This window comes from Delphinus delphis, chromosome 3 (genome assembly GCF_949987515.2).
Source record: "Delphinus delphis chromosome 3, mDelDel1.2, whole genome shotgun sequence".
Lineage (NCBI taxonomy): Eukaryota > Metazoa > Chordata > Mammalia > Artiodactyla > Delphinidae > Delphinus > Delphinus delphis.
The window spans coordinates 138,325,215-138,349,646 of NC_082685.1; the positions used below are offsets into that span (position 1 = coordinate 138,325,215).

The 24,432-nt window shown below is 36.1% G+C and overlaps 1 protein-coding gene across 6 annotated transcripts in view; it reads right to left on the reverse strand.

Moving 5' to 3' along the window:
* Window positions 1–24,432, reverse strand: part of FBXO4 (F-box protein 4) — a 395,613-nt gene that overhangs the window by 364,696 nt on the left and 6,485 nt on the right. For 2 of the 6 annotated variants that reach the window (XR_011246424.1, XR_011246425.1), the window contains exons 4-7: window positions 22,392–22,467; window positions 22,106–22,281; window positions 18,104–18,279; window positions 17,506–17,703 (exon numbers count right to left, since the gene is read on the reverse strand). Coding sequence is in view for 1 of the 6 variants with exons in the window: in XM_069540614.1 (XP_069396715.1) it covers window positions 17,614–17,703; window positions 18,104–18,279; window positions 22,106–22,281; window positions 22,392–22,467 (518 nt within the window). In the remaining 5 variants the exon portion in view is untranslated. Of the gene's footprint in view, window positions 1–17,334; window positions 17,704–18,083; window positions 18,280–22,105; window positions 22,282–22,391; window positions 22,468–24,432 lie in introns of those variants that run through there. The other 4 variants (XR_011246427.1, XR_011246426.1, XM_069540614.1 and 1 more) reach the window with 4 other exon arrangements.

Below are 24,432 nucleotides of genomic sequence, written 5' to 3' on the forward strand. Positions count from 1 at the left end.
AGGTAATGTAGCCTTGCCCGTTTTCTCTAGAATTTCTCTAGAAGTGAAGAAACATAAACATATGCAACTCACATATGTGAGTTTATCAATTTTATACTAAGTTAGTTTCTGTGTTTCAGCTTTCATCCAGAAATGGAATTTAAGAATTTAAGTAATTGAGATTAATCTCTGATGTCTCTCTTTTGGATATCCCTCAGATTTCAGACAAACATATTTGTCACAATCAAAGATATGAAGTGATTAAAATAAAAAGTAATATCCTGTCTTCCGAAGTACACTGAAGAAAGGTAACTTTGGGACTTCCCTGGCAGTTCAGTGGTTAAGACTCTGCGCTTCCACTGCAGGGGGCACAGGTTTGACCCCTGGTTGGGGAACTAAGATCCCGCATGCCGTGTGGCGTGGCCAAAAAAAAAAAGGCAACATGAGTGGTTTATAAATGCTTCTATTATTTGCAGTATTGAGAACAGGCCAACAGCTGGTGTTCAAATAACTAAAGCCTCTTACTGAAAATTCAGAATAGAGGGATTGGCTAGATGTGGATGATGCATCATGATTATATGATTCAGTGCTTTGCTCAGGGATTGATGCTTTAAGGAGAGTGGTTATACAGCCCCAATTACTAAGCATCTTAATATGAAATTCATATATGAGAGAGAAAAGAGAGAGAGAGAGAGAGAGAGGTGGATAGAGCAGAAGGAAGGAGAAGAGGGGAGAAGAAGGGAGAAGAAGAGGGGAGAAGGAAAGGAGAGTGAGGGAGAGAGGGATAGAAAGAGAACTTATGAACATGTGTAACACAGGATTTAGGTAGCATAGTACCTTTATCCTGCTTGAACCCTATCCTAGGTATGTTCACCTACCTCATTTTTTTCCCCTTGCTTCTTGCTGTATACTTTCAATTGATTCAACTAACTGCATGATTAAATTATCTTGATTTGGTCTGTGAGCCCTTCTGTTCTATTACGTCTGGGAGAGCCTGCCTAGTAGAGTACTTGGAGACTACCATACATCAAGTTATTTCTTACCATGATGATTTACTCTGAAACAAATTTGATAAGATTCAAGTTTAATCCCACAATAAAGTCACTTTATTTCACTTGCCTCCCAATATTTCCAAAGAGAAAGAGAAGTAGAATTACAGAGGGCAAGTCTAAATAACGCAAATGCCTTGTGTTATGCAGAGGAACATCATGCTTCATGTGTCAAAGCTGAACAAAAGTTGAACACCTCTGAACTAGAAAACTAGCACTCCAAGTGCAAAGCTCCCATATCCTCTAGACTTAAATTGATATTTCTTTCTGTATCCAAATCTTCAGGTTTATTTCTTTGCTCTTTAATAAAGATACTAGATCACATCGGAAGTTGAGGTAGGGAAGTCACATAGGGAAAACGCATCATTTAGCTTCATTCAGTTCCATTTTCGGTTTCAACAACAGCCACTCCCAAAGCTGGTAAGAAAATCCTACATTCACTTTACCTTCTCAACTGCCACTGCCCCATCCAATTTCCCCACATTCTCCTATCATCTTCCTATTTGGACACTCTAAGTATACTGTGCTCTGTGTTGAAAATTTTTAGCGACCTAGGATGTGCTAGCATCATTACATAAAAAGCATAGCTGCCAGTGCTACATAAATTGAGAACAAGCAAAGCAGTGCTCTTTTACTTCATTAGCATTCAGTTTGCAGCACTAGACTCCTAATTAAGAGATTCATAAGTATTCATATTCACTCAGGCTATTCTACTTTTTATTTGCTAATTTGGTTAGAAACATTTAGACACATTAACTGTTCTTCCAGTCAAAATAAATACTTGCTGTGTTTGTGGATAAGCCAACTGATGACTGTCCTTTCTTGAAAGCAAAATATAAAACATGTTTTTTTCCCATTTTCAATTTTCCTTTATTGCTTTATGTAAATCATTACATTTGGATGAAGGAAAGTAATTCTTCTAAGAGTGAACTTTTAAATTGCTATTGTTAGCTTCTTCCAATAGTAATAATGTCCTCAAGTTATGCTGGTAAATACAGTATAGGAAACCATGAACCTGAGAAGTTAGTTTCTTTGATAAAGAGAGTTATCAGATGCAGGGAGGGGTGACTTGAAGTTTTACCACCTGAGTAGTGGTTGAAGGATCAATGGATGATTATTCCACAGAAAAGATTTTATGGGCTGTGAAACAGTTTGTGTTTGAACATAAGAGAGAAATTTGATTTATTCTATGTTGCCTCAGAAGACACAAATAGAATTGATATATGAAAATTATAAGGAGGAAATTGCAGCTCAAAAAAAGACCTGCTTAACGATTACATTTTAAACTGATCTGATTTTAGAATCCCACAGGATAATGGGGTCACTAAATTAGAATCTCCATACACCTTCTGAATATCATACAAATCAGAGAGAATAAATAAAACCACAATGACCCACGTTTACAGCATGACTAAAACAGAATAATACTTCAATTTACAAGTAACTAGGGAAATAAACATTCAGAAGCAAGCAGAGCCACCTCTGGAGCCCACTGCAGAGCAGCAAGTGGGCACTTGAGGTGTGGAATACAGATATAATTATCTTCCAAAAGACAGAGTCCCACCCTTAGAGCATAAATGCTGAGAATAAGTCTGACACCTGGATATTCAGAGTACTGGCTGTGTGGAATTGAGAGGGAGAGCCTTGAAATGTTTGCAGTCAGAGGTGGGAGTTGTACCCCTTCTTGAAAAGAGTGGTAAAGACTTGAAAAGGGAATAGCGTTAAGGGGAAGGATTCATGTGGATTTGAGGGTGAAAGAGAAGAAGGAAATAAGCGGTAAAAATTTAAAGTTCTACATTAACATAAAATAGAAACATCAGAAGACTTCATGATCCTCTCTCCTTGCCACCCAAAGAATGTAGACATTCATGAAACAAGCTGCACTTCATCATGCCAACAAAAGAGGGCTCTCTTGAGCTAAGAAATCTAATTTGCCACCAAACTCGTCCTTTTCTACACACAACTGTTAATGCTGGCCTAGAAAAATGTAAGATATTCCTAAAATTAACCGAATATAGAAGACAACATCTATATTAAAAGTACTGTAATAGAAAACAAAAATATGAAAATCAAAACATTTCAGATGATGAAAATTATTCCCAAAAAACAACCACAAAGCACAGAAAAACTATAACAAAATATGCCAGACAAAATTAATTATCTTTAAACAAGCATTTGCAGGTGTGAAAAAAACTTCAAAGAATATATTTAAAAATTCAAAATAGAAATGAACATAAAGTTAGGAAGATATAAAATGAGAGTTAACAACACAGGGGAAAAAAATGAAGATAAAGAAAAAAATCATCCTTCCTTGCATGATAACCAAGGAATGAACAGCTTAGACTGAGAATATAATGAGGGACATAAGCAAAAATTAAAACAGATAAAATAGTGAAAATGAAATAAAGAGAGAGGTAAAAATGGTCAGTAAAAAAGTGACAGAGAAGGTAGGGGGAAGAAATCTAAGTAAAGAAATGGGCATTAACAAAGGTATTAGTACACGGGCTTCCCTGGTGGCATAGTGGTTGAGAGTCTGCCTGCCGAGGCAGGGGACACGGGTTCACGCCCCAGTCCAGAAAGATCCCGCATGCCGCGGAGCGGCTGGGCCTGTGAGCCATGGCCACTGAGCCTGCACGTCCGGAGCCTGTGCTCCACAACGGGAGAGGCCACAGCAGTGAGAGGCCCGCGTACCACAAAAAAAAAAAAAAAAAAAGGTATTAGTACAAAGCTAACCATTAGAACAAAAATTAAAATATAGAACATATAAAGTACATAACATTTTATATATATGACATGTAATATTAAAAATATCTAGAGAACATATCAAAATAGAAAAAAAAGAAGTACACAAAGAGATTACAAAAAAGGAAATTACAGTTTCAAATTTTCAATATCTGCAAATCAATCAATGTGATACACCATATTACCAAATTGAAGAATAAAAATCATACGATCATCTCAACAGATGCAGAAAAAGCATTGACAAAATTCAACATTCATTTATGATAAAAACTCTCCAGAAGATGGGAATAGAGGAAACATACCTCAACATAATAAATGCCACAGATGACAAATCCACAGCTAACATCATACTCAATGGGGAAAGCTGAAAGTATTCCCTCTAAGATCAGGCACAAGAGAAGAATGCCCAGTCTCGGAATTTTTATTCAACACAGTATTGGAAGTCCTAGACACAGCAATCAGACAAAAGAAAGAAATAAAAGGAATCCAAATTGGAAAGGAAGAAGTAAAACTGTCATTGTTTGCAGATGACATGATACAACAGATAGAAAATCCTAAAGACGCTACCAAAAAACTACTAGAGCTCATCAATGAATTCAGTAAATTGCAGGATGCAAAATTAACACACAGAAATCTGTTATATATCTATACACTAACAACAAACTATCAGAAAGAGAAATTAAGGAAACAATCCCATTCATCATCACATCAAAAAGAATAAAACACTTAGGAATAAACCTACCTAAGGAGGTAAAAGACCTATACTCAAAAACCTATAAGATGCTGATAAAAGAAATCAAAGATGACATAAACAGATGCAAAGATATACTGTGTTCTTGGATTGGAAGAATTAATATTGTTAAAATGACCATACTACCAAAGGCAATATACAGATTCAATGCAATTCCTATCAAAATACCAATGGCATTTTTCACAGAACTAAAACAAATAATTTTTAAATTTGTATGGAAACACAAAAGACCCCAAATAGCCAAAACAATCTTGAGAAAGAAGAATGGAGCTGGAGAAATCATGCTCCCTGAGTATATTATGAAGCTTCAGACTATATTATGAAGCTACAGTAATCAAAACAGCATGGTATGGACACAAAAACAGACACATAGGTCAATGGAACAGAATAGCCAGCCCAGAAATAAACCCACATACCTATGGTCAATTAATCTATGACAAAGGAGGCAAGTATATACAATGGAGAAACGACAGTCTCTTCAATAAGTGGTGCTGGGAAAACTGGACAGCTACATGTAAAAGAATGAAATTAGAACGTTCTCTAATATATACAAAAATAATATATACAAAAATAAACCAGGACTTCCCTGGTGGCGCAGTGGTTAAGAATCCACCTGCCAATGCAGGGGACACGGGGTCAATTCCTGGTCCAGGAAGATCCCACATGCCGCGGAGCAACTAAGCCCGTGCGCCACAACTACTGAGCCTGTGCTCTAGAGCCTGCGAGCCACAACAACTGAGCCTGCGTGCCACAATTACTGAAGTCTGTGCACCTAGAGACCATGTTCCACAACAAGAGAAGCCACCACAATGAGAAGCCCGCACACTGCAATCAAGAGTGGTTCCCACTCGCCACAACTAGAGAAAGCCTGCACGAAGCAACAAAGACCCAACACAGCCAAAAATAAATTAAAAAGTAATAATAATAAAATAAAATAAACTCAACATGGATCAAAGACCTAAATGTAAGACCAGAAACCATAAAAGTTCTAGAGGAAAACACAGGCAAACACTCTTTGATATACATTGTAGCAATATTTTTGGATCTATCTCCTAAAGCAAAGGATAAAAGCAAAAATAAACACATGGGGCTAAATTAAACTTAAAAGCTTTTGCACAGAAAAGGAAACCATAAACAAAATGAAAAGACAAGCTACTAAATGGGAGAAAATATTTGCAAATTATATGACTGATAAGGCATTGATATGCAACATATATAAACAGCTCATATAACTCAACATCCAAAAAAACAAACAACCCAATTAAAAAATGGGCAGAAAAACTGAATAGACATTTTTCCGAAGAGGAAATGCAGACGGCCAACAGGCACATGGAAAGAAGCTCAATGTTGCTAATCCTTAGGGAAATGCATGTCAAAACCACAATGAGATATCATCTCTCACCTGTGAAAATGGCTATCATCAAAAAGAACACAAATAACAAATGTTGGCAAGGATGTGGAGAAAAGTGAAGCCTCATACAATGTTGGTAGGAATGTAAATTGGTGAAGCCACTGTGGAAAACAGTATGGAGGTTTCTCAAAAGACTAAAAATAGAACTACCATATGACCCAGCAATTCCACTCCTGAGTATATATCAAAAAAAAACCCTCAAAAACACTTATTTGAAAAGATACATACACCTCAATATTCATGGCAGCATTATTTACAATTGCCAAGATATGGAAGCAACCTAAGCGTCCATCAACAGATGAATGGATAAAGAAGATGTGGTATATATATACAATGGAATACTACTCAGTCATAAAAAAAGAATGAGGGCTTCCCTGGTGGAGAAGTGGTTGAGAATCTGCCTGCTAATGCAGGGGACACGGGTTCGAGCCCTGGTCTGGGAGGATCCCACATGCCGCAGAGCAACTAGGCCCGTGAGTCACAACTACTGAGCCTGCACATCTGGAGCTTGTGCTCTGCAACAAGAGAGGTCACAATAGTGAGAGGCCCGTGCACCACGATGAAGAGTGGCCCCCGCTTGCCACAACTAGAGATAGCCCTCGTTCAGAAACGAAGACCCAACACAGCAAAAATTAATTAATTAATAAACTCCTACCCCCAACATCTTCTTTAAAAGAAAAAAAAAAAGAATGAAATTTTGCCATTTGCAGCAATGTGGATGGACTCGGAGGGTATTATGCTAAGTGAAATAAGACAGAGAAAGACAAATACTGTATGTTATCACTTATATGTGGAATCTAAAAAGACAACAAACTAGTGAATTTAACAAAAAAGAAGCAGACTGGCAGATAAAGAGGACAAACTACTGGTTACCACTGGGGAGAGGGAAGGGAGAGGGGCAAAATAGGGGTAGGAAGATTAAGAGGTACAAGCTACTATGTATAAAATAAGCCACAAGGACATGTTGAACACCACAGGTAATACAGTAAATATTTTATAATAACTATAAATGGAGTATGACCTTTAAAAATTGTGAAGCACTATATTGTACACCTATAACATATAATATTGTACATCAACTATACTACAATAAATAAATCAATTTTTTAAAAGAAATATAATATATAATACATAGTAAATATTACTTAAAATAATATGCAATAATCATATCAATCAATAAAAATGGACTTAACTGACCTATTAAATAAAAAAAATTTTCTAATTGGCTCATGTAGCAAAATCCAACTGCTAAACAAACCCAACTGTTAAATAAACAGACTCACTTAAAACAAAGTGACTCAGAAAAGCTGGACCAGGTAAATACAAGTAAATAAAAAATCCTGATATTCCATAAGGGAGACTTTAGGGTTAAAAGTATTAATTAAGACAAAGAGTTTACTAGATAATACTGAAGGATCCAATCCACAGTAAAGAAAAAATGGCTATGAATATATTTTCACCAAATAACACAGTAACTTCCTTAATAAAGCAAGCAGAAATAGACAGAATACAGTAATAACAGGTGACTTCAATATTTCACTCTCTCTCAAAAAAGATCAAAAGAACAAAAAAATTAAGTAAAGATATATACAACCCAAATAACGTAATCAATAAAGTAGCTCTTACTGACACCTATCAAAAAGAACATACCTTCTCAAATGTACATGACACATTCAGTAAATCTGACCATCTATGAGGTCATCACAAAACCTCTGTAAGTTTCACAAAGTAAAATTAATACCACATTCTCTGATTATAAAACAACAATTAGAAATTAATTAAAACAGAAAACAAAAAGACTCTTCAATGAAAATTTTAAAACTTTCTATTAAACAGTTCTTTGGAAAAGAAAATAAAAATTTCAGAATTTCTAAAGAATCATGATATAAAAACACCACATTAAAGAATCTATGGAATACAATAAAAGCAGTGATAAAATAATCAAATTCCTAAGAAAGAAAGTAGAAGAGAGAAGGGGAAAATAACAGCAGAATTAATGAGGTATAAAAGGGAAGAGCAAAGCACAAAATAAATCAAAACTCTAGTTCTTGAAAAATAAGTAATAATACAGACAAAGGAGAAGGCACACAAATACAAAATAAGAAATGATCAAGAGGAATTAATCACTGAAACAGGATCTATTTAAAAATCATAAGTATAATATCTATGCAAATAAACTGGAAAACCTAGATGCAATAAATAATTTCTTAGGAAAAATTGGTCCCTACAGAGATAGATTAAGCAATTTCCATAGAATAGAGAAAGTCATCAAAGAACTATCCAGTAATAAAGGAATCAGAAGCAGATGTTTTCAGAGAATAAATTCTACCAAAATTTTAAAAACCACGTGTTCCCAATATTACCTAAACTGTTTCAGAGAATGGAAAAAAGAAAAACTTTATAATCATTTTTATGAAGCAAGTGTAACACTAATACCTCAACCTGATAAAGATATCACACTTTCTGGGCTTCCCTGGTGGCGCAGTGGTTGAGAGTCCGCCTGACGACGCAGGGGACACAGGTTCGTGCCCCGGTCCGGGAAGATTCCACATGCCGCGGAGCGGCTGGGCCCGTGAGCCATGGCCGCTGAGCCTGCGCGTCCGGAGCCTGTGCTCCACAACGAGAGAGGCCGCAACAGTGAGAGGCCCACATACAACGCAAAAAAAAAAAAAAAAAAAAAGATATCACACTTTCAAAAATTCTTATGAATTCACATACATTCATAGTAAAATGTTTTAAGCAAATATTAGCAAAAGATTTTAACACTACACGAAAATAATACAATATGAGGCAAGAGAGATTTATCCCAGAAGTGTCAGAATGGTTCACTATTAATCTAACATATTTCACCCTATTAAAAATTTAAGGAGAAATACCATGATTATCACCATAGGTGTTAAAAAGACCTCTGATGAAATTTGTCACCCATCCCTCATTTTAAACAAGCACTTAGTAAGATAGTATTTAATTCATACTTCCTTAACATGATTACTAAACCATCACTCCTAAAGCCAATATGTTACATAGTGGGAAACCTCTGACTAGAGGCATTTCCACCAGGATGAGGAACAAGGCAAGAAAGGAGGTTCACTGTCTCACTACTCTTTAACATACTACAAGTATTAGCAAAGCAAAATCACACAGAAGATTAAACACTGTAAAATAAGAAGTAAAACCTCCCTATTTGCAGATGATGCCTTTATATCTAGAAAATCAAAGGAATCAAAAAAACTAAATCAAACTATAAAGTAGGATATAAATTTAATAAACAGAAATCAATAACTTTCACATATACAAATAATAACTATAATATAGAACATTAAGGGAAAACTCCATTTATAATAGGAACAATAAAGATAAAATTCTTAAAAATAAACTTAACAAAAAATGTGCAAAATATATGTATATAAGGAAAACTTGAAAACACTTCTGTTTTGAATAAATGGAAGCACATCCATTGTCTTGGGTGGGACAACTCAACATCCTAACTACGTAATTTCTCTCCAAGTTATTATATATATGTGTAATATATTTATGCATGGGTATACATAGTATTTCCAATAAAAAATACAAATTTTTAAATAAGTTGATATTATAGGTCATATTGAAAAATAAATATTTAAGAATATATTAGAAAACCTTTCAAAAGAGGAATGATGGAGGACAAGCTCTATCAGATATTCAAAAATGTTAAAACCCCTCTTTAAGTGTAACAAGTGTGGCATTAGAACAGGAACACAGAAACAGAAAAGCAAGGCTAAATTAGATTACATGAACAAATTTAGTGTCTAATAAGATGGTATCTCAAAACACTGGGGGGAATATGGTCACTTTTAATAAATTACAGTTGACCCTTGAACAACACAGGTTGGAACTGTATGGATCCACTTATATGCAGATTTTTTTTTCAAAAGTATTTACTACTACTACATGGAAGTGGAATCGTGGATACTGGAGGAATAGTGTATACAGAGAGCTGACTATAAGTAATACACGGATTTTTGACTGCATGGATGGTCAGCACCGCATCCCCCATGTTGTTCAAGGGTCAACTGTATGATGAAACAATCAAATATTCATTTGGAGAAAGCCAAAATTGAATTCACACTTCACAATATACCTGAATACACTCCAAATGGATCCAAGATTTATGTGTAATATATGAAACCACACAAGTATATACAAGTAGAAATATGGGTAAATTCCCTTATAACCTGGGTGTTGGTAAAGAATTTCTAACTATTACCAAAATATATATATAACAAAAGAAAATGTTAATAAATTAGACTACATTTTTTAAAGCTTTGCACATCCAAAATACAATAAGTAAAGTCAGAAGACAAATGATAAACAGGGGAAAAAATACTTCCAACATACATCATAGACATAGATTTGTCTCCCTGATACACCCAGCCCTTTAAATTTTGAGGGGAAAAAAGAACAATTTGATATAAAAGTGGGCAAAAGGCATGAACAGAAAGCTCAAAGGAGAAAAAATTCAAATGGTTCTAATAATGTTCATAAAAATAACCTCAAAAAATCAGGTTGAAATAATACTAGTCCATACAATGTAGCAAATGATTTATTACCAGTTACTACTTTCTATTTCATTTAGTAAATTATTAGTCTAGATTTCTAATTTAATAGTATATTATTTTAAAAAGAAGCAGACTCACAGATATAGAGAACAAACTAGGGTTACCAATGGGGAGAGGAAAGGGGGGAGGAGCATAATAGGGGTAGCAGCTTAAGAGGGGCTTAAGAGATACAAACTATTAGGTTTAAAATAGAAATTTTAGTTAAAATAGAAATTTGGCAAAGGAATATTTAATTTATTTAAAACTCTTAAGAACCCTATGAGGTAGGTACTACTATTATTTACCTTCATTTTAAATTAGGGAAACTCAGGTACATAGAAGATAAGAATCTTGCACAAGATCATAAAATAATAAAGTTAAGATTTGAACCCAAACCAATCTGGTTTTAGGGTCTTTGCACATAATAACTTAGTCGTGCTACTTCTAACAACTTCTTATACAGATGTGTAGAAAGAATAAGCAGCTAGAGATTTTTAAATACAGGAAATTTAATTTGATGAGACTGGTAGCAAGAATCAGATCTCGTATGTTGTGCAAATTTGCTTAGTACTTATTCCAAGGATCAAAGAATATGAACGTAAACACAACCCCATCAAAAAAGAAAAAAAAACAGTAAAAAGTCATCATACTATATAGTAAAAATGAAATAATGATGAAAATCATGAGGAAAATGAGACTGTGAGAACTTTTCACAACATATAATAATTCAGATAATGGGTGTAGACATAATCTTAAAAATGTTTTAACAAATGAACATTGTAATATATGAGACCATAGATGATAAGGTGTTTAAAACACAGTGTAAAAACCACTAAAAGTTTTGTTTTCAGACAGAATGTAGGTCACGAAAGATTGTTATTGCAGCAAGAAAACACAGGATAAAATGAAAATTATACTTGAAGCCAGAAAAGAGTAGAAGATACAAAGAAATCTAAATAAACTAAATTCCAAAGAGAATCAGGCTATTTTAGTGATCAAAGAGCTACACTGCTTTTATGGGACCAATTGCCTATTCTGGGTATCTGTGGATGGAATACCAGCTCTGTCATAGGAAGAGAGATTATGCTGGATGAGAAAAATATTACTGACGCTTTTAATTACAAAATGACTGGCACAACATATTGTAAATGAAAGAACTCCAAATGTGAAAACAAGTTGTTGAGTCCACCAATTCTCCCCCACAGGAATTTTGGCAAGAGACAAAGAGGGCAGAAAAATGTCTTACATTTTTGTTCAGTGCTTAGGTTTCAGGACCCTGCTGGAATTACATCTAGAGATGAACTGAAACTGACTATATAGGCAACCCAACCCCTTTCCAGGTGATAATATAATAAGATCAGCTCCTTGGTGGTAGCATAACATATTGGGGATTGGCACAAAAGGAAACAAGAGATATGATCTGATTTGTAAAAGAAGTAAGTTAAATAAAGATATGGTCCAGCTCCAAGTCAACCTAGCTGAATGATGAAAAAAGAAAGGATGGCTGAACTTGCCTGAAAAACAAAAGACAAAATAAAAAGTATTATCTACTTCACAATCTACTATTCTCTTAAGGAAAAACTCCCTGTGTATAATTTTTCAAAACAGGAGACATATAGAGATTTCCCTGGTGGTCCAGTGGGTAAGACTCTGTGCTCCCAATGCAGGAGATCCAGGTTCAATCCCTGGTTGGGGAACTAGATCCCACATGCATGTCGCAGCTAAAAGTTCGCACACCACAACTAAGAAGTTTGCATGCCGCAACTAAAGATCTCGCGTGCCGCAACTAAGACCCGGTGCAGCCAAAATAAATAAAAAAATAATTATAATAAATATTTTTTAAAAATAGGATACATATAAAGAAATAGGAAAAATAGGGCCCCAAATCAAGAGAAAATATACTTAATAGAGGTATGGTATGCTCACAAATGACCTAAGTTGAAATTAGTTTAAAATGATTATTAAAAAGTATTTAAATATGTTAAAGAATGTAGTGGAAAAGATAGAATGAATGAAGAGATAGAGTTTTAGCAGAAAAAGGGAAGCTCTAAAACAGTGAAAATTTTAGAACTAAAAAGTATGATTAAATTTTTTAAAAATGAAAGGATATAAGAAACTAGACAGATTAGAAAAAAATCACAAGCTGCATGGTGTGGCCAAAAAATAAATAATATTTTGTTGAGGATTTTTGCATCTATGTTCATCAGTGACATTGGCCTGTAGTTTTCTTTCTTTGTGGCATCCTTGTCTGGTTTTGGTATCAAGGTGATGGTGGCATCATAGAATGAGTTTGGGAGTGTTCCTCCCTCTGCTATATTTTGCAAGAGTTTGAGAAGGAGAGCAAACAGAATCCAACAGCACATTAAAAGGATCATACACCATGATCAAGTGCGGTTTATTCCAGGAATGCAAGGATTCTTCAATATACGCAAATCAATCAATGTGATAAACCATATTAACAAATTGAAGGAGAAAAACCATATGATCATCTCAATAGATGCAGAGAAAGCTTTCGACAAAATTCAACACCCATTTATGATAAAAACCCTGCAGAAAGTAGGCACAACGGGAACTTTCCTCAACATAATAAGGGCCATATATGAGAAAGCCACAGCCAACATCGTCCTCAATGGTGAAAAACTGAAAGCATTTCCACTAAGATCAGGAACAAGACAAGGTTGCCCACTCTCACCACTCTTATTCAACATAGTTTTGTAAGTTTTAGCCACAGCAATCAGAGAAGAAAAGGAATCCAAATCGGAAAAGAAGGAAAGCTGACACTGTTTGCAGATGACATGATACTATACATAGAGAATCCTAAAGATGCTACCAGAAAACTACTAGAGCTAATCAAGGAATTTGGCAAATTAGCAGGATACAAAATTAATGCACAGAAATCTCTGGCATTCCTATACACTAATGACGAAAAATCTGAAAATGAAATCAAGAAAACACTCCCAGTTACCACTGCAACAAAAAGAATAAAATATCTAGGAATAAACCTACCTAAGGAGACAAAAGACCTGTATGCAGAAAATTATAAGACACTGATGAAAGAAATTAAAGATGATACAAATAGATGGAGAGACATACCATGTTCTTGGATTGGAAGAATCAACATTGTGAAAATGACTATACCACCCAAAGCAATCTACAGATTCAATGCAATCCCTATCAAACTACCACGGGCATTTTTCACAGAACTAGAACAAAAAAATTTCACAATTTGTATGGAAACACAAAAGACCCCGAATAGCCAAAGCAATCTTGAGAACGAAAAACAGAGCTGGAGGAATCAGGCTCCCTGACTTCAGACTATACTACAAAGCTACAGTAATCAAGACAGTATGGTACTGGCACAAAAACAGAAATATAGATCAATGGAACAGGATAGAAAGCCCAGAGATAAACCCACGCACATATGGACACCTTACCTTTGACAAAGGAGGCAGAAATGTACAGTGGAGAAAGGACAGCCTATTCAATAAGTGGTGCTGGGAAAACTGGACAGCTACATGTAAAAGTATGAGATTAGATCACTCCCTAACACCATACACAAAAATAAGCTCAAAATGGATTAAAGACCTAAATGTAAGGCCAGAAACTATCAAACTCTTAGAGGAAAACATAGGCAGAACACTCTATGACATAAATCACAGCAAGGTCCTTTTTGACCCACCTCCTAGAGAAATGGAAATAAAAACAAAAGTAAACAAATGGGACCTAATGAAACTTAAAAGCTTTTGCGCAGCAAAGGAAACCATAAAGAAGACCAAAAGACAACCCTCAGAATGGGAGAAAATATTTGCAAATGAAGCAACTGACAAAGGATTGATCTCCAAAATTTATAAGCAGCTCATGCAGCTTAATAACAAAAAAACAAACAACCCAATCCAAAAATGGGCAGAAGACCTAAATAGACATTTCTCCAAAGAAGATATACAGAGTGCCAACAAACACATGAAAGAATGCTCAACATCACTAATCATTAGAGAAATGCAAATCAAAACTACAATGAGATATCATCTCACACCAGTCAGAATGGCCATCATCAAAAATTTAGAAACAATAAATGCTGGAGAGGGTGTGGAGAAAAGGGAACCCTCTTACACTGTTGGTGGGAATGTAAATTGATACAGCCACTGTGGAGAACAGTATGGAGGTTCCTTAAAAAGCTACAAATAGAACTACCATATGATCCAGCAATCCCACTACTGGGCATATACCCTAAGAAAACCATAATTCAAAAAGAGTCATGTACCAAAATGTTCATTGCAGCTCTATTTACAATAGCCCAGAGGTGGAAACAACCTAAGTGTCCATCATCGGATGAATGGATAAAGAAGATGTGGCACATATATACAATGGAATATTACTCAGCCATAAAAAGAGACGAAATTGAGTTATTTGTAATGAGGTGGATAGACCTAGAGTCTGTCATACAGAGTGAAGTAAGTCAGAAAGAGAGAGACAAATACCGTATGCTAACACATATATATGGAATTTAAGAAAAAAAAAATGTCATGAAAAACCTAGGGGGTGAAACAGGAATAAAGACACAGACTTACTAGAGAATGGACTTGAGGCTATGGGGAGGGGGAAGGGTAAACGGTGACAAAGCGATAAAGAGGCATGGACATATATACACTACCAAACGTAAGGTAGATAGCTAGTGGGAAGCAGCCGCATAGCACAGGGAGATCAGCTCGGTGCTTTGTGACCGCCTGGAGGGGTGGGATAGGGAGGGTGGGAGGGAGGGAGACGCAAGCGGGAAGAGATATGGGAATATATGTATATATGTAACTGATTCATTTTGTTGTGAAGCTGAAACTAACATACCATTGTAAAGCAATTATACTCCAATAAAGTTGTTAAAAAAAAAAAAAAAGAGTCATGTACCAAAATGTTCATTGCACCTGTATTTACAATAGCCCGGAGATGGAAACAACCTAAGTGCCCATCAACGGATGAATGGATAAAGAAGATGTGGCACATATATACAATGGAATATTACTCAGCCATAAAAAGAAACGAAATTGAGCTATTTGTAATGAGGTGGATAGACCTAGAGTCTGTCATACAGAGTGAAGTAAGTCAGAAAGAAAAAGACAAATACCTTATGCTAACACATATATATGGAATTTAAGAAAAAAAAATGTCATGAAGAACCTAGGGGTAAGGCAGGAATAAAGACGCAGACCTCCTAGAGAACGGACTTGAGGTTATGGGGAGGGGGAAGGGTGAGCTGTGACAGGGCGAGAGAGAGTCATGGACATATACACACTAACAAACGTAGTAAGGTAAATAACTAGGGGGAAGCAGCTGTATGGCACAGGGATATTGGCTCGGTGCTTTGTGACAGCCTGGAGGGGTGGGATAGGGAGGGTGGGAGGGAGGGAGACGCAAGAGGGAAGACATATGGGAACATATGTTTATGTATGATTGATTCATTTTGTTATAAAGCAGAAACTAACGCACCATTGTAAAGCAATTATACTCCAATAAAGATGTTAAAAAAAAAAAAAGAAATAGAATCAGTGACCTAAGTCTGTACCTTAATAATCTAAAAAAGGGAAGATGAAATTAAAAAATTTTTTTTACATTTAAAAAGCAGAGAAATAGAGATTAGAGCATAAATCAATGAAACAGAATATAGAATAAATCAATAAATCCTAAAGCTGGTTCTTGAGAATAATAAAATCAATAAAACTCTAGCCAGACTGATCATGAAGAAAAAAGACATAAACTACCAACATCAGGAATGAATGAGGTAACATAACTACATATAATTAAAAAAAGGGGAGAGTAGATCTACTTTTGGCATAACAGAATGAAGAGTTCCATGTAATGGCTCCCTAGAGAAACTGGAGAAAATTAATTTTTTTAAAATCATTAAAAAATAAAATAAAATAAAGACAAAAATGGACTACCAAAAAAATCATTAAAATCTCTGTAAATGGTCCTAAGAGCATACAGCAAATGAAGAAACGTTTATTCAAATATATATATATACTAAAACTCAGTAAGAGTCTGTGGGATTTGAACCAAGACCCACTCCCCTCCTTCCCTCCTCCAGCTCAGAAAGAAGAAACTCCATTCTAGACTGGGGCAGCCGAGGAAACAGCACTCTCTCTCCGAGTCAGAGGGCAACCTTCCTAGGAGGAGCAGAATGTCGGCATTTCTCACTCTGCCCCCAACTATACAAGTGCTGAAGCTAAGTTCTGGATAAGTGCACCCAAGATGTGACAGCTACTTTCTTTGAAACGGCACCTGCTCACAGGATGGAGGCTGTATCTTGGGTGCAGCACCACTAAGAATATTATGCTTTTTAAATTATAATTTAAAAATTCTTCAATTCCAATGAGATAGGAGGACTGTAATGTTTCCTCTGCAAAGTGCAAGCAATTAGTGAATAGGAGGTCATATGATCATGAGCGTCTCTGGAATATTTCCTCTATGAGTAAGGAATAAAATTTGGCTTTAGCACCTCATGAGCTTTCAAAGTTATTTGAAAAGAGCAAGAATTTCCAGTTATTTTCACTGAATTAGTATTGAATATGATACAAAGTTAATTCCTACTGTTTCAGAAAAGAAACAGAAGTTGTATGGCCATAATAGTAAATGAAATTCCAGTGAATATTCAGTTTTAAATAGTACATTTATTAAAAATAGATAGAAACTTATTTTTTGATAACCAGTTAAGGACCTTTGAAAATAACCTATTGAAAGCTTAGTAAATTTGCTATTCCCCACTATAGCAATCTTTGAAACGAAAAGAAGAGAAACCACAAAGAATGAGAGAGGCATAAACTTGTTTTTCCAGAATTTAATATTAAAAAATATATATATATATGTATATATAAGTTATTTTAAAATATTAAAAGGTTCATTTTGGGGCCAAATGCTAGCACTGAAACTTTTTTCTTGTAATTAAGGTAAAAAGTAAAAATTATATTAAAAAATAGAGTAGCTACAGCTGTCCAATATAAACCCTACCTGCAAAAAGGCAGGGCAGAATGAGCTGACTTGAGCAAATATCCACATCACGACCTTAGTAACAAGTTCCAAATGCTTTCTTTCAGTTCCCAAGGTCTAAAAGGAGGATCATCTTGCATGCTTAGATTCTACTTCTTCAAGAATCCACTGAATGCCATTCAAAAAACCAGTTAAAGTTTCAGCCTCTGTATCCTGGACCTATGAGCAAATAAAAGAGATTACTGTCAATAAGAAACTGAGTGAAAAATCTTATAATTAAGTGGGATATTTTCCTGGACACTCAAAAAAGAACAGGACTAAAAAGATCCCAATAGACTTTGGGTGAGTCACTCAAGTTTGGTCTTCTAGAGAGCTTAGATTATAAAATATCATCTTCTCTTCTGTCTTATAATTACTACCAATGTGAGGTTTATTACTTACCTCAGAGGTCAGCTTTGATACCAAATATCTCCCACAAATTAAGCTACTAAAACTGACTTTTAGAATGTTATTTTATTAAAGAGAATGAGTAGAAAAGAATTTTAAAAATAAAAATCAATTAGAAAGTAGAGTGAAAAATAAAATGAGATTTTTCTCACCAGAGAAAATTGTACCTTACCATCCATGGGTGGCTTAGATGATTCAGACGCAGCTCATGGGCCAAATAAAAACAGGGCATTCTTTTTACATTAGCTTGAGAAATACAAGATAAAACCAGCATTGGTCTTCTTGCAGATCCAAAAGCTGGATCTGTCATTGCCATAATACGAGAAAATTCATCTTGCCATTCATGTCCTAAGGAATGTAGTCAAAACCCTTAATTTGCATTACTTGTAATGACTTAAAAAATAATAAAATTAAAAACTAACAAAACAAGGGAAGCAAAAAATTACCAGGATCCAAACATAACAAACTGCCTCTATTGCTGTGTTCATTTACTGATCTTTCGTAAAACTACATTAATCAGCCTTGCAAGGACAAGAATTTAGGTGAAATCAGAGAGCACAAAAACAGTACCACTCAGATGTTTCTATGGTTTAAAAGCAAAAATACTTTGATATAGATATTTTCCTCTCACAAATTCTGTAGCTGTCACTATCCTTTCTTTCAAAGGCCATAGTTTCCAAAATTTAAACATATAATTGAGTCTAGCTTTTTTATCCAAACTGAAAATCTCTGCCTTTCATTGGAGTGTAAATCACTGACATTTTGTGGTAGGCAGAATTCTAAAATGACCCCAATGACTCATACCCCAGTATAATCCCTTCTCCTCTGAGTGTGGGAGGAATCTGTTAATACAGTGGGATTATCACTGACATGATTAGGCTATACTATAAGACACAGCTGACTTCAAGAAAGGGAGATTAAACTCAGTGAGCCTAACCTAATCAGGTGATCCCTTAAAACAGATGAGATTCTACCTAGTGAGAGAGACTCTCCATTGCTGGATTTGAAGACAGAGGGAGTCACATGACAAGGAATGACGATGGCCTGTGAAGCTGAGAGCTGCCCCAAGCTGACAGCCAGCAAGGAAACAGGGATCTCAGCCATACAACAGTAAGGAGCTGAATTCAGCCAATAACTGAGTGAGCTAGAAAGCAGATTTTTCCCTAGAGCCTCCAGAAAGGGATGTAACCCATCTGACACCCTAATTTCAGCCTCTGAGACCTAGGCTGAGAACCCAGCCATGCTGTGCTCAAGACTTCAGACATAGAGAACTCTGAGCTAATAAACAGATGTTGTTTTAAGCCACTAGGTTGGCAGTAATTTGTTACATATTAATAGAAAACAAATAAACATTTAATGTAATTATCAACACAGTACATTTAAATCTATCATATACCTACTGAATTTTGACTTGTTCCATCTATTCTTTGTTCCTTTTCCTGCCTTCTTTTGAACTGACTTTTTTAATGATTCCATTTTATCTTCACTACTGGCTTATTTAACTATACCTCTGTTACACTTCTTTTTAGTGGTTGCTCAAGGATTTACAATGTATATTTTAAACTTACAACAGTCTACTTCTTTGTTTAGTTTTTATTTTATTTATTTATTTGACTGCATTTGGGTCTTCGTTGCTGCGTGCAGGCTTTCCCTAGTTGTGGCGAGCGGGGGCTACTCTTCGTTGCGGTGTGCAGGCTTCTCATTGTGGTGGCTTCTCTTGTTGCAGAGCATGGGCTCTAGGCACGTGGACTTCAGTAGTTGTGGCACATGGGCTCAGTAGTTGTGGCTCGTGGGCTCTAGAGCGCAGCCTCAGTAGTTGTGGCACACGGGCTCAGTTGCTCCATGGCATGTGGGATCTTCCCAGCCCATGGCTCGAACCCATGTCCCCTGCATTGACAGGTGGATTCTTAACCACTGTGCCACCAGGAAAGTCCCTAACGGTCTACTTTTAAAAAGTATTATATAACTTCACATATAGAACCTCATAATACTATATTTCCATTTCTGCCTTTCCATGCTGTGTAATATTGTTACAATATATTTTATTTAAAAAATATCATAAGCCCATAATACATTGTTACTGTTTATCCTTTACATAATGATAAATAAATTAAAATTAGAAAAAAATATTTTATGTATAGCTATATTGTTTATATCCCAAGGTTCTTCATTTCTTTTTGTAGATGCAGTTTTCTACCTGGTATCATATTCTTCTGCCTGAAGAGTTTCCTTTAATATTTCTTATTATACAAATCTGCTGACTGAACGTTCTCAGATTTTGTTTGTCTGAAAAAAGTGTTGATTTTGCCTTCATTTCTGAAAGATGTGTTTGCTGGGTATTAGATTTCCTCCCCCTTGAATACTGTAAAGATTTCCCTTCATTACCTTCTGGCTTACAGCAAAATTCTGTCAGAAAGTCTCTGTCCTTATCTTTGGCCCTCTATATGTATGTTTTGTTTTGCTCTGGTTGCCTTCAAGATATTCTCTTTACCTTTGGTTTTCATCAGTTTGGCTATGATGTATCTGTATTTTTTATTTATCAGGTTTGGAGTTCTTTGTGAATCTTGGATCTGTGGTTTATTCTCTTTCAGTAATTTTGAAATAGTTTTGGTCATTATCTGTTCAGAAATTTCTTTTTCCCTGTTCTTACTCCTTTCATGTTTTGGGACTCCAATCACATATAAATTGAATCAGGGGTCAGCATACCACACTCTGAAGATCTGTTTTTATAAATAAATTTCTTTGTGAAACAGCCATGTCCATTCATTTGCAAACTGTCTATGGCTACTTTTGCACTATAATAGCAGAGGTGAGTAACTGTGACAGACTGTATGGCTCACATGTCTAAAATATTTACTATATGGACCTTTAAGAAAATGCCAACCCCTGAGTTAGATCACTTAATAGGTTCCCCCAGCTCTTGAATGTTTTGTCCTCCATCCCTACTCTTTTTTCTCTTTGTGTTCTAATTTGGGTAATTTCAATTGATCTATCTTCACATTCACAAAAGGTTTCCTTTGTTAATATGTCCACTGAAGGAACTGTTCACCTGTTATCATATTTTTCATATTTAGCATTCCCATTTTACTTTTTCATAGCTTCCTTCTCTCTGCTGAAAATCCCTATTTGTTCACATATATTGTCCATCTTTTCCACTAGATTCTTTAACATATTAATCATAGTTCTTTTAATGTCTCTTTCTGAGAGGGCTAACATCCAGGCCATCTCTGTGTCTAATTCCATCGAATGCTTTATCACTTGACAATGGGTCATTTCATTTTGATATTTTTTTGTATCTTATAATTTTTAATTTAACACCAGATGTTTTATGTGGAAGAACAGAAGAGACTGAGGTAAAGGATTTACTTCTAGAAATGGACATGATTCTTCTGTTAGGCCATTAATGCAGTGGGATGAGTCCAGCTAGTCAGTAATTGAGCTGCATTTGCCTTTTGTTGCTATAGTTAATTTCAGTGCACCATAAACTGTAAATTCTTTCAGCAGTGGGATGCTGCTATCTTGTTCCGAGTGAGAATAATATATTGTATATTTATACCCTATCTTATTCACAGAGGATTTGGGAAAGAAATTACAATACTGGCTTGTGGCCCAATAATATTCTATTTTCATGCTATTTATCACACTGTGAATGGCAATTATTCAGAATATATGGATAGTGTTCTTAACTAATCTACTTAAAGTAAACACTCCACCCCACACATCTCTCTACTATCTGGATAATTAAAATAAAGGTAAAATTTTTCATTTACCTGCATAAATTATTTGAATAGGGCCAAAAGCAGACAAAACACCAATAACAAAAAGTGTAGAAGCATACAACAACAAAAAAACACTATGTAGTTATAGTATCAAACTTCAGTGTGCATCAGAATTCTGTAAAGCTTGTTAAAAAAACAGATGCCCAAAACACAACCCAAATCTATGAGTCATAATCCACCAGGGTAGGAATCAGGCAGCTGCGTTTTTAACAAGATCCCTCAGTGATCCTAATGCACATCAAGTTTTGGGAATCCAATATTAACAGTAATAACAGAATCACATTGATAAAATTAGCCATGATATTCTTAACAAGCCACAGTAAAGCCTAAAAACATACTTTCTTATTTGCTTTGCAAAGAAGGCACTTTTAAAAAGAAAATAAGATAATACTTACTTTTATGAGCTTCAGCATTTGCAACATAGATGAACCCATCAACAACTTCACACACCTTCTGAATTTGTGGAATTACACTGTACCGGCTTCCCTGTTGATCATCCCCTTCATTCTGTATACTGAACATCTTGTTAACTGCACTTGTATGTTCTTCTCTTGCTCTATCTCTTTCCTTTCTATAAGAAAAATGTAAATACAGAACATAAACAGACACTAAACAGACTTCACCCCCCTAAAATATTCCATTACTGATGTCTCAGATAGGTTGCCAAGTAGGTAGCCTTACCTTGTAGTTGAATATAATATTAGGATGTTGAATTTATGCTGGTTGCTCAACTGAAAACTGACTCCTGATCCAATACCTAAAGGAGAAAATTACAGTTATCAAAACAAGTCATTAATAAAGACAGCAAAAGATGAGAATGAAAAAAATTACCTGGTATAAGTAAAAAGAGTAAATGAAAAACTATGACAAGTGATACATATAGCTTTGGAATAAAATGAAATGTTTGTGTTGAAGAAAAGATGCCATAAGCAATTTTCATTCACATAGTAATAAACTATTGATATAGAAGAAAAAACTGCTAGACTTTAACATTCCTTTTTTTTTTTTTTTTGCGGTACGCAGGTCTCCCACTGCTGCGGCCTCTCCCGTTGCGGAGCACAGGCTCCGGATGCGCAGGCTCCAGATGCGCAGGCTCAGCGGCCACGGCTCACGGGCCCAGCCGCTCCGCGACATGTGGGATCCTCCCGGACCGGAGCACGAACCCGTGTCCCCTGCGTCGGCAGGCGGACTCTCAACCGCTGCGCCACCAGGGAAGCCCTAACATTCCTTTTCATACCATCATCACTATCATCATTAACTTTATCATCATCCTCCCAGTAGCAGCTGCATCGCAACAGCCACTACTATTTATCCTCAATACTAAGGCTTAGCTTCACTTCTTTTATGTTTCTCATTAGTCTTATACTCCACGTACACATTCAACCAAATGGCTTTTTTTCCCCACTCTGAAAAGCTGTTTTTAAATTCATGGCACCTTAGAAAACTGAGGAAATATGGCAGACACTGAAATTTTGAATTGGACTTGGGCTAGAATCCTGAATTTGCCACATATGCCCATGTTTCTGTGAGCCTGCTTTGACATCAAAATATAGAAATAATACACACTTTTTAGGGTTATTGTAAGCATTAAATGAGATCACATACGTAAAACACCTACGGAGTGACTGGTAAGTAACAGGTGCTAAACACTAGTTTCTTACTTTTTTTTTTTTTTTTTTTTTGCGGTACGCGTCCCTCTTACCGCCGTGGCCTCTCCCGTTGCGGAGCACAGGCTCCGGACACACAGGCTTAGCAGCCATGGCTCACGGGCCCAGCCACTACGCGGCATGCGGGATCCTCCCGGACCGGGGCACGAACCCGCGTCCCCTGCATCGGCAGGCGGACCCCCAACCACTGCGCCACCAGGGAAGCCCGCTTCTTACTATTTTATACCTAAATTATTCAACATTGTCATTTGTCCTTCTTTCTTAACTCCTTCCCTCCTTTGGCTGTGTTAACACTACGGGGCTGATTCTCCTCTTGCCTCCTGGAAAGATCCTTTTCCTCTTCCTTGGCTTTACCTCTTTTTGCTATATAAATGTCCTCTTAGATCTGTCTGCTTCTCTCCATCCTCACCCCCACCTTTTAGTTTAAATTATTATCTCTCACCTGTACTTCTGTAATCATTTCTAACTAGTCTCCTAAATCCACTTCTGCCCCCTACTATCCATTCTTATGACAGCAGCTGGAGAGATTGCTTTAAAATGCTTTTAATTACATCTCTTCCCTTCAAAGCCCCTGCTCTTCAGATAAACAAAATTTTAATATAATCTGGCCTCTACTTACCTCATTAGGACAACTCCATCTTTCATATCCTTAATCCCTGCATAACCACTCTAGGTATTTAAAGCAGCTACGCCGTGCCATCTTATGTCACCATTCTGGGCAACACATATATAGAGATCTTGGTGGCTGGGACTGCAAGCATCCCAGGCAAAGTGGCCCTAGTCCTCCCGCCACCAGGGGCCTCCCCAGAGAGATCACAGAAACAAATTCTACCATGTCTCTAATCTTTGTTTACATCAGTTTAACTTCCAGAAATTACCCTCTCAACACATCTAACCTCAGCCCAGTATGATTCTCATGTTGTTTTGCCCCACCTTGCCAGTGACTCATCCCTCCACTCTTCCCTTACCTTGCAGGGTCTGAGGCACAATTAGATGGGCAATTTCAAACAATCACTCCAGCTGCTGTCTGGAGAATGAAATTGCCATTTCACTAT